This window comes from Rhinatrema bivittatum, chromosome 4 (assembly GCF_901001135.1).
Source record: "Rhinatrema bivittatum chromosome 4, aRhiBiv1.1, whole genome shotgun sequence".
NCBI lineage: Eukaryota > Metazoa > Chordata > Amphibia > Gymnophiona > Rhinatrematidae > Rhinatrema > Rhinatrema bivittatum.
In genome coordinates, this window is record NC_042618.1 from 333903270 (window position 1) to 333915489 (window position 12220).

Genomic DNA, 12220 nt, shown 5'->3' on the forward strand with positions numbered 1-12220 from the left:
TAGCACTTGTCCACATTAAATTTCATCTGTCATTTGGATGCCCAATCTTCCAGTCTTGCAAGGTCCTCCTGTAATGTATCACAATCTGCTTGTGATTTAACTACTCTGAATAATTTTGTATCTGCAAATTTGATAACCTCACTCGTATTCCTTTCCAGATCATTTATATATATATATATATATATATATATATATATATATATATATATTGAAAAGCACTGGTCCAAGTACAGATCCGTGAGGCACTCCACTGTTTACCCTTTTCCACTGAGAAAATTGATCATTTAATCCTACTCTGTTTCCTGTCTTTTAACCAGTTTGTAATCTATGAAAGGACATTGCCTCCTATCCCATGACTTTTTAGTTTTCTTAGAAGCCTCTCAGGAGGGACTTTGTCAAACGCCTTCTGAAAATCCAAATATACTACGTCTACCGGTTCACCTTTATCCACATGTTTATTAACCCCTTCAAAAAAATGAAGCAGATTTGTTAGGCAAGACTTCCCTTGGGTAAATCCATGTTGACTGTGTTCCATTAAACCATGTCTTTCTATATGCTCTACGATTTTGATCTTGGGAATAGTTTCCACTATTTTTCCCGGCACTGAAGTCAAGCTCACTGGTCTATAGTTACCCAGATCGCCCCTGGAGCCTTTTTTAAATATTGGGGTTACATTGGCCACCCTCCAGTCTTCAGGTACAATGAATGATTTTAATGATAGGTTACAAGTTTTAACTAATAGATCAGAAATTTCATTTAGTTTCTTCAGTACCCTAGGATGCATACCATCTGGTCCAGGTGATTTGCTACTCTAATTTGTCAATCTGGCCTACTACATCTTCCAGGTTCACAGTTATTTTGTTCAGTTAGTCTAACTCATCACCCCTGAAAACCATCTCCAGAACTGGTATCTCCCCAACATCCTCATTAGTAAACACGGAAGCAAAGAATTAATTTAGTCTTTCTGCAATGGCCCTATCTTCCCTAAGAGCCCCTTTAGCCCCTCGGGGCTCTTAGGGAAGTGGTACAACAGCATTGGTTTCCAAGAAGGCTTGGGTGGTCTGCATAGATGGACCATGTTTAAAAAAATAAACTTCAGTGAGCATGTGGAAGCTGGATATTTTTTTCACAATGGCCTCACTATCCTTAGTAGCTGTGGACATTATCATGTAACTTGATAATAAGATAGAAGATCTGGGTGTTAGCTTAAGCAATCTTGTAAGAATCAAAACTGAAGATGTAAAGGTCTACCAGCAGAGACAGTCACTGTAATAAATTTTGGGCATGCTTGGGATAGATATGGAAGGCAGTAATAGGACAAGAGTTAAGAGGTCAGGTGAAAGACATGGAGGTGGTGGTGGAGTTAGTTACATAAAGGAATTTATCTCAACTGGACAGACTAGATAGGACTTTGTGGTCTTTTATCAACTGTCATTTACTATTCTCTTTTGTGGTTTCAACTATTCATTTGTAAAAAAAAAAAAAAAAAAAAAAAAAGGCAGACTTGTGTAAGTGCTATAATTTTAGTCTCTCTAAGCAAGAAAAACATCTATACCTCATGAGGAGATCCCTTAAAGATGCTTGCTGACTGGTAAATAGTCTCTGTCCATAGTTTGATGTCATCATTCTCCAGCTCCTCTGGTGTCCTGTAGAGAGACTTAGGAACCAGCCCACCCTCTGGGACATCACACTGAAACCAAAACAAACATGAGTCATAGTTCTTCACTTTTGGCCTTCTGGTAGGATGCTACTTTTACAGATTAAATGTAGCCACAATTTAACAAATTAAGTAGGTTTGTAAAATTTAAATACTAAGAGAAAGCACTTGGCTTAGGAATAAAATATATTCACACTGACTGTTAAGCTGTTTTCCTTCAAGAAGAAAGCACAATATGATACGAATAACTGACAGTTTCATATAAATCAATGCCAACTGATAAAAATTGCAATTTAGTTATTTCTTGATTCTATTCATCATTTATTTTGGATTCTATTTTCTTTTTCAGATTTTTTTTTATGGTTGAAGACTAATAAAAAAAGAAAAAACAGGAGCTTGGCACAATGGCTGTCCTCCCAGTTCTTAATCTTCTCCTGTTAATCTTAGCACATATTGGGATAACGTGGATACATATCCAATGATAAACAGTGCAACTGTACCTTTTTACCCATAAAGATGGAAGTTACTATGTAAGAGATGAATTTGTCAAATTAACATCTATTTTTACTGTCTGATTTCTATGTCTACAGGATTTTAAAAAATTGCTACTTTAAATTTACATTTTATGACCTTTTAAAGAGTAGAATGTTATCTAATGTGCAACATAAGATCAAACATGCAACAGATGAAGTCTCAAACTACAAGTAGCATTAACAGATGCAAATTCGTAGGGCTGGCAGAAACAAAACTTGCTTCATGTTCTAGAAGATGGATACTACTCTTTGCAAACACATTGTATCAAGCTCTTACCATGCACTCTCCGCTAAGAAAATCAGGAATAATTTCTTTATCGATATAATCCACTAGTCCTCCAGGTCCTTGATAGTCATTTCCTGCATAAATTAAGAATTTCTTCCTGGTGTTATCGTCGATGAAAGGACTAACCTGAAAGCAAAGGAAGGAAAAAAATTAAACCAATCATGCTGCTGTATTCTAAACTCTGCAATTTCAAAGCCAAATTTCCACTCCATTTTATAGAAAGTAGTTATAGGGATTTCGCACTAATTAAAGGTACAGAGGTACTTACTTTTAAGTGGAAATATGGCTAGGATTCTATTGACTGTTTAATCAAATCGTGGATTAGAAATTTAAAAAAATAAATAAAAACAAATGTATTCCCTTTTGCTCATGTGTGTATCTAGATTATCAAAGAAAGAGCTTCTCAATTGGGTGCTCAAGCAATTAAGCAGTAAATTAATTTTTGCTCGTCTTAACCTGAATTAAACCCAGTTTCAATTTTACTGTGAACACTTTTTTTTTGGTCTAATCTCGTATTCCTCAACCCATGGAACAAACTCACCCTTGACACAGCAAACGAACTATGTCCCCTCACTAGCCGAGACCTACACACCACACCACACCAAAAAAACAAAACAAAACCATGGTACACCTCAGAATTAAAGACAATGAAAAACAACCTAAGACAAAGAGAATCTGGCACAAGAACCCCTCCCCACAACTAGCCAACATGTACAAATCCAGCCTGCACACATACAGACTCGCCACACTTAAAACGAAACGAGACTTCTATGCATCCAAAATTCAACCCCAAAGCACTTTTCTCTTATGTTTCTGACCTCACTAAGTCCTCACCGCCCGCCATCTCCAACAACGAAGCCACCAGTAAATATGAAGAACTTGCCCTTTTCTTTCACAACAAAATAGCAAATATCCTCCTAAGATTCCCCGTCACCTCACTTCCCATGCCCATCACCCCTACTATTGCTAATGCTAATCTAAACTCCCTCGACCTTACCTCTTCTAAAGAAATTGAGTCTATCCTGAAAAAAATTAAACCAGCATCCCACCCCACTGACACCATCCCCACAAAAGCGCTCCTAACCATTCCCAACACCATCGCTAAACCCCTCGCCGACATCACCAACTGCTCCCTCTCCCTTGGCATAATTCCTGACATCCTTAAGCATGCGGTTGTCAAACCTCTTATCAAAAAACCCTCCATGGACCCAAATGACCCCGCAAATTACCATCCCATTTCCAACCTTCCATGTATCGCAAAAATCATGGAAAAGGTTGTCAATTCACAACTTATGGATTACCTAGACAACAACATACTCCACCCCGCTCAATTTGGTTTTCACAAACACCTAAACACAGAAACCCTCTTACTCACTCTGACGTACTCCTCATAGGCCTTGATCAAGGTCACAGCTACACCCTCGCCTTCCTCGACATCTCCTCAGCATTTGACACAATAAGCCACACCCTCCTATCTCGCCTCGCCAACATTGGCATTTCTGGTACAGCCCTCCTTTGGTTTACATCATATCTTCTAAGGTATGGACCATGGTAAATCATATCTACTTGCCCTCTTAGACATCTCAGCAGCCTTCGACACAGTCAACCACCAATTTCTGATGTCACGCCTAGCAGAGATAAGCATCTCTGACACACCCCTGCTATGGTTTACCTCCTACCTCAACCACAGAAAATACGTAGTAAAAATTGAAAACGAATCCTCACATATCCCCCTCACTCAAGGTGTCCCCCAAAGATCCTCATTATCCTCCACCCTCTTCAACCTTATCTCCTGCCTCTCTGCCACCTCCTGCAGTTCTTATATGCAGACGATGTCCAAATTCTCATCCCCCATACCAAATTCCCTCAACGAATCCCTGCTATTCTGGGACTCCTGCCTTGTGACCATCAATGCCCTACTATCCAACCTTCAGCTCGCACTAAACACCTCAAAAACAGAAATCTTCTTAATCTCTAATCAACGTGACCTTATCTCCCAAGCCACCTCTCTCAACTCCTCCCTTAGTACACCACCCTGCACTCCGTCAAGAGACCTAGGTGTCACCCTAGACCAACATCTAAATTTCAAACCCCACATCAACACTCTCCTAAAAGGGGGTTTCTTTAAACTCATTCTTAAAAAGCTTAAACCCCTCCTGCATGCTCAAGACTTTTGCCTAGTACTCCAGACCACTCTCCTATCTAAACTGGATTACTGTAACTCCCTTCTCCTGGGCCTTCCCGCATCCACCATAAAACCCCTACAAATCCTGCAGAACGCCATGACCAGAATTTTAACTAACATACGTAAAAGGGACCACATCACCCTTGTGCTAAAGGATCTGCACTGGCTGCCCATACACTTCCGCATTCAATACAAAACCCTCATCATTCTACACAACACGCTGTACAAACACAACCACACCTGGCTTGAGGAAATGCCACGTTTCCGCACTTCCAACCACCCATCCAGAACCTCCCTAGCAGGTACCCTTCATTGCCCTACACTCAAAACCGCACACCATACCACTACAAGGTTAAGGGCATTCTCCATCGCCGGCCCTACCCTCTGGAATTCACTACCCACCAATCTACATCTAGAGCCTTCCCTCCGCAATTTCAAAAAAAGGAATCAAAACATGGATGTTCAAACAGGCCTATCCCAATTCGAACCAAACCACCAAACCTAGCCTAACCCTCACCTTCCTCACACCCTCTGTCAGTCTTCCACCCCTCCTTACCTGCTATCCCTCCTCAGCCCCCTGCCTCCCTTCCCGCCTAGTATTCGAACACCGCGTCCACATAAGTCAGTATACAGTAAGATTGCTTTTACTTATCCATGGCTATTTTGCAACCATAAGATTGTATATATTGTAATTTTTGCATATACTCATTTCTGGTTTTTTGTAAATCACTTATAACAGCTTTGTTCCCCACTTATATAATTGTTCCTCTAATTTTCCATCTCCAGCTCCTTTTCCCTCTTTCTCTCCCTCTCTTTCTAGCCTTCTCCCTCTCCCACCTCCCTGTGCATTGTAATTTCTCCAACTTTATTGTTAATTGTAAACCGGCATGATGTTCCACACGAATGTCTGTGTATAAAACCTTATAAATAAATAAAATATCTTGCCAATAGACAATTCTCTGTCAAAACAGGCAATTCAGAATCCACTCGCCACTTCCTCACCCAAGGAGTTCCCCAAGGCTCATCCCTCTCCTCTACCCTATTCAATATATACCTCCTGCCACTTTGCCACCTCCTAACCAACCTTGGCCTCAAATTTTACATCTACACCAATGATGTACAAATCATACTGATCCATGATTCTATCTCAGAAACTAAAATTCTGGGAGAAATGTCTCATTTTCATAAACTCCCTACTCACAAACCTCCACCTTGCCCTAAACTCCTCCAAGACTGAACTGCTTCTTATATCCAACCAACAAAGCCCTAAGCCATCCCTCTCAAGTGACCCAGCCTTCAACTCTATCGCCTCTTAGCCCTACGTACAAGACCTAGGCATCCTGATAGACCAGTCTCTAAACATGAAAAAACACAACAAAGTCCTTAAGGAAGGCTTCTTTAAGCTCAATGTCATGAAAAAACTCAAACCACTTCTCCATACTCATGCCCTCCGCACAGTCATTCAGGCAACCCTCTCATCCAAATTGGACTACTGCAATTCCCTTTTTCTCGGCCTCCCCTATTCCACCATAAAACCGCTCCAAATGCTGCAGAATGCTGTAGCTAGAACCATCACATCTGCCCGTAAATCCGACCATATCACCCCCATCCTCAAAGACCTTCATTGGCTCCCTATCTCCTCACGCATACTCTTCAAAACCCTCACCATTAATTCATAAATCCATCTACCTTCACAACTAATTGGCTTGATGAGCCATTCCACTTCATACAATCCAGCCATCCCACTCGAACTAGCCGTAATGGCACGCTTCATATCCCTTCCCTCAAAAAGGCACACTGGTCATCCACAAGGGATCGAGCTCTGTCCATTGCAGGACCCACCCGCTGGAACACACTACCTGTGAACCTCCGCCTCGAGCCCTGCACCATCAAATTCAAGAAAAAATTAAAGATCTGGCTCTTCAAACAGGCATACCCAGATTAGGACTCTACTCCATAAATTCACCCCCGCAGTTTTTGCCTCTAAACTACTTACACTCATGCCATGTTATGATGTTACTATGTGTTATGTTACTTCTCTACTTATCTGCAGCCTTATATCCCCTCTCCTTCGTTAGCTTCTCCTCTAGTTTTCCTATTTATCCCAACCCCTTTCCCTGTTTAATGTAATTTCTACCTGCAGTTTTGGATGTAAACCGATATGATGTTCCTACTAATATCGGTATAGAAAAGCCTCTAAATAAATAAATTCCCCCTCAGCAATCTCTGCCCTACCCTTCTCCCCAGACAGTATGCTTTGGCGGTTCAGAAGGACCCTGGCCAGATCAAAGGTGGCCTCCTCCAAGGTGCATCTTTAGCACTGCTCATTAGCTGCCTTCCTCCCTGTATCTCAGTTTCCACTTCTATTGCATTTTCAGTACCGATGAACAGGGGATATGAATACAAATTCTGTCACAATGCTGTGACCTGTCTACTGTGAATATGGATAGTATATAGTGCATCCGTGTTCTGTGAAACATCAATGACAAACAATCTTCAGGCTGGTCCAGTGGCAAATGCTGTGTGCTGCCACATGGAGGATGCTGAATTTAATTCTTGTCAAGTCTTTCATTCCCTGGGCCAGCCAGGACCAGAGATTCTGTGGAGGCAGTGCTCAGAACCCTTGGGAGAACAGAAGTTTCAGTCATTATGCAGCAGTGACACCTAGTAGCTGGACTTAGTGCCCACAATTGCAGGACTGTAGTTGTAATATATGGGCTAGGAGTGGAGAGTGATATAAACTTGGGGGGGGGGGGGGGGGGGGGGGGGCAGACCTCTGGGCAGATGTGTATGAAGATTTATGGCACACCAAAGCCCAAAGAAAACTAGCTTTGACTAAGCTGGAAGCCCACAGGAGCAGCAAGAAACTGCTGGGTCAAAGAAATGTCATATTCCTAGACATAAGCCACAGGCAGAAAAAAAGAAAAAAGCCTGCCTTTGAACCAGATTTTTTTTTTTTTTTTTTATCCTAAATATATATATTTACTGCTTACCAATCTAAGATTAACACATTATCTCTACGCAGAGAATGTTCAGATCTTAATCCCCATAAAAGAGTCACTCTCAAAGACTCTCCTATACTGGGAAAATTGCCTTCAATCCATTAACCAATTACTCAACAATCTGAATCTAGTCCTTAATACATCTAAGACCGAACTACTCATTTCAACCGACCATTCCGACTCCTCGCTTCAGCATCCTCTTACAACCCAAATCTCTCATGCTAGAGACCTCTGAGTAATCCTTGACAATCGCTTAAATTTAAAGAAATCCATTAACACAACAAAGGACGGCTTCTACAAACTGCAAGTCCTAAAAAGGCTCAAACCCCTCCTGTTTTTCCATGACTTCAGGACAGTCCTCCAAGCCACACTCTTTGCCAAGATTGACTACTGCAACACACTCCTTCTGGGGCTTCCACTCTCCGCCACAAAACCATTACAGATGCTCCAGAATGCAGCAGCTAGAGTCTTGTCTAATACAAACCGCAGAGATCACATCTCCCCCATCTTAAAGAACCTACATTGGCTGCCAATAAACTATAGAATCTTACACAAATCCCTCACCATAATCCACAAAACGATCCACAAACAACCACCGTTGGACCTCCAGTTCCCCCTCAAACTTCATTCCTCATCCAGACCCATCAGAGAATCATACAAAGGATCTCTCCATGTGCCTCCTAACAAAACTTCACGCCACACCGCAACCAAAGAACGTGCATTCTCGATAGCAGGACCCACTATCTGGAACAATCTACCGCCGGACCTCAGACAGGAACCCTGCCTACAATCATTTCGTAAAAAACTTAAAACCTGGCTATTTAGCCAAGCTTTCCCTTAATTTTTTCACTTTGGAACTCTACATCTCAAGCCTACCTGACTTACATAGCGAAACCATTTAATCACAATTGGTTATCCTTCTGTCCTTCTCTTTCTTATATTCCCAAGTTTGATCTCCTTGTTATATGTAACTTTACCTCCTCTGATTATTTTACTGTTAAAGGGTTGATAAGAATGTTTACCCCTTGTTCCATGTAAACCGATTTGATATGACACCCGTCATGAAGGTCGGTATATAAAAGAATTAAATAAATAAATAAATGTTCTAGAGCAGTGTCTTGATCTAGTGTGCATCATGTATTTTTTCTGTGCTGTACCAAGATATATTACTTTGCAAGGGAATTTTCCCTTAAAGGTCAGAGTCCAGGAATATTTTAACACTCCCACTATATAACAGATTGAGACATTTCAGTGTTTACTTTGATCTTTGTAAATTGCGCCCCTTTTTTTAACCTGCTCAGATATGGTTAAAGTAAGCTCATGGTAAAAATTGATCTAGCTTAACTCTGTACACAATGGGGCCAATGCAATACAGTGCGCTCACAGAGCGCATTGTTTAACCCGCTGTCAGATGCGAGTTAAATAGGAGCTAATCCACTCCCTAATGCAACAGGGGGATTAGTGCCTATTTAACCCTCCTCCAACGCGGAGTGAATGAGATAGCGCTCATCACATGCAAATACTTGTGAATAAGGCTATTATTCATTCACGCCGCATTCAAAAGTTGTTATAAATGTAGACCGGAGTGAAGGCAACTCTGCTATACCTCGGTATATAAAAAAATGCTAAAAAAAATAAATAAAATATTGCTCAGATATTAATGCCTGCCTGGAGCAGGCATTAATAGCTGAGAGCATTTAAAAGTACAGAAAAGCAGAAAAAACTGCTTTTCTGTACTTCAGTAAAAAACAAAAAAACCTCAGCAGACCGCCGAGTTATTGAAGACAGACACCGATAAACTTGGCGTCAGTTTTCATAATCGGCCATCTGCCAGAAATAAAAACGGATGCTGAGTAATGAAAACAGATGCAGAGTTTATCAGCGTCAGTCTTCATAACCAGCAACCCCCTAATTTGCCTATTGCATGGTGCCCCCCTTGCGGGCGCCATGCGTGCATTAAGAAAGTGGACGCTGAAAAGCCAGCGCCTGCTTTCCTCGAAAGTTATTGCATCCAAAGGGAACCTTGTCAATTCTTTTGGCATGGGATAGGTTAGTGATTTTTTATTTTTTTTTAAGTTTCTCTCCTTTCAAATTCCCCTGTCTAATTAGTTCTCAGTTCTGGCCATGTGATCATCTCCCTTATCCTGCAGGCACAGGAAATATCCTCAATAAAACAGGGATTTTGTACTAGCTTTTCATCAAGTGCCAGTTTTAAACCTTTTCTGTATCTAGCATAGTACTAAAACTGAACTCTATGATGTTCTAGAATAAGCTGACAACATTCAAACATGCCAATTAAACTCTTACAAGTATAAGATTAAATACCTTACTAAAGTTTTTAAACTGGAAAAAAAAATATTGAACTGAAATTACAATAAGCTTTGCTAGACTTGCATTACCTATGAGAAACCAACTGGCAATAATGAGAGCTGAATGTTCTTGTAAACTACTTCCTTATGAATAATCCCCTTAGTTGAACCAGTTTCTAATTTTTACACAATTTTATTATTAAACTTGTACAAACTACACACAGTTATCAAGATACTCACAAGTGTCCAAAGGACTGGGAATACTCTGGGAGCTCTGAGGATAAGAAGGCGGCCCAGCGTCTCTGGGTAATTAGCCTCAACCACTTCAATGATCCTAAGCAAGGCTTTAACCCCAGGTCTCCATAAATGTCTCATGTTCAAACCTTCAAGGTCCACTAGGCAAGTCCAAGAGCTATGTGAATGATATAAAGACATGGATTTTATATTCCCATAGAAAGATACCATACCCTGAATTTTTAAATCCTAAAGTGATGTTCTGCTTACCATAACCAAGGGTTCTCCATAGACAGCAGGATGAATTAGCCAGGACACCTGGGTAATGTCATCCAATGGGGACATACAGACCCTTTCTTTCCTAGCTCACAGAGCGTGTGTTCTACTGAGCATGCACAGGAGCTACTGTGTGGGTGCAGCCTTGTGAGCCTCTTAATTGATTATAGAGCTTAATTTCAGCTCAGTAGTCAACTCTTCAGGAGGTGAGCAGGTATTAGGCATGACCAATTCATCCTGCTATCTATGGAGAACTTTTTATGGTAAGCAAACTTGCTTTCTCCATTGAAAAGCAAGGCTACCTTAGCCAGGATACATGGAGTCCCAAGCTGAGGGCTGCATGGTGGAGCACTAATTGAAAAAACAACAGGGATCCCACCGTGGAAAGTTGTCTACTGGGTGAACAGGCTTTGCTTGTCCAAAATTGTCACTTGACAAATTGCCCAGACTGCAATTCTTATGTTCTTAATGGGACATGAATATGTGAGCAAATGACCGAGTTGCAGCTTTGTAAGAAGGCTTCATGAGTTGCGACAATATTATATTGAGATCCTATGGCACTGGTGGCCTGGCTACCGTGGGCCTCGTATACCATAAGTCCTTCATGAACTTTGACCTTAAAGGGTATATGGATATTTGTTTGCTATTCACTTGAACCTGGAAAGCTGCTATGGCACCAAGATACACTTTGACCGATGATGTTCTGAGAGCCAAGAAAGAGGGAAAATAAGTACTGAAGTAACTCCCTTGGCTCACAAGGAACAAATCCAGGGAGTTTGCTCAACACCAAGATGAAAATCTTTTCCATTTAAAACTGGAAGCTTTTTTGGTTGAAGGCTTCCAGATGGAAACCACAATGCCCCCAATTTCCTTGTGTAATGACAGTGAAGTGATTGAGTGCTTAACATCCACGCTGTCAAGATGAGGGAGGAAAGGTTTGGATGATATAGATGACCCTCTTCTTGAGTTCAAGTCGGAGAGCTTGAACTCAAGCTCTCTTGAGTTCAAGAGAGCTAATTGACAAGTGGATGAGGTACAAGAACTATACTTGTCTGGGCCATGCTGGAGCAGTGAGAATCTTGCATGTCCAGTCCTTGAGCACTTTCTGCACTGCTTTTGCTTCTTCTGGAAGTCGTGGAGAAGTGTTTAGCGGATCTGTGTCCCATCTGAGTAAAAAAGCGTCTGGGGCGGACCTGAACTTGCTTTGAAGAATAGAGCAGAACCTTTCTACCTTCCTGTTGGTCTCAGATGCAACAAATAGATTGATGAGCAACCCCCAAAGATTAGAAATCTTTCCCTGAAGGAGATGTGAAAAGCTCTTGATGCATGACTGATTGCTCGGAACTCCAATTGAATGAACTGAAACTTTCTGTTGATTACCAGGTTCCTTTGATTCAGAAAGGGCTCTATCCCCTGGTGAATGCATCTATAGCCAGTGTTACTTGATGGGGAAGCAGCAGAAGGTGGCACCCAGACTTTAGCCACCACTGGAGTTATCCCTTCATTTCCTCCATGACCTCCAATTAGGATGACAAGGGCTGAAGTAGCTGATCTCACTGAGGGCCAGGTTCCACTAAAGAAGCTGTATGTTGAGGCAGATGAAGAGAACCACATGTACCGCTACCAGCATGTGGCTCAGATAACCAACATTTCCCTGGCTGGGACCTCACCCTTCTGTAGAAATTTCTGGATCGAGGTCTGAAGGCAACATGCTCACTCTGCTGAAAGGGATGCTCCC

General features: G+C 41.5%; 1 protein-coding gene across 2 annotated transcripts in view; it reads right to left on the reverse strand.

Annotated features, from left to right (window-relative positions):
• Nucleotides 1-12220, reverse strand: part of SEC14L1 (SEC14 like lipid binding 1) — a 152791-nt gene that overhangs the window by 25194 nt on the left and 115377 nt on the right. For both annotated transcript variants that reach the window (XM_029600393.1, XM_029600394.1), the window contains exons 12-14: nt 10213-10384; nt 2468-2602; nt 1556-1690 (exon numbers count right to left, since the gene is read on the reverse strand). In XM_029600393.1, the coding sequence (XP_029456253.1) occupies nt 1556-1690; nt 2468-2602; nt 10213-10384 (442 nt within the window). The remainder of the gene's footprint in view (nt 1-1555; nt 1691-2467; nt 2603-10212; nt 10385-12220) is intronic.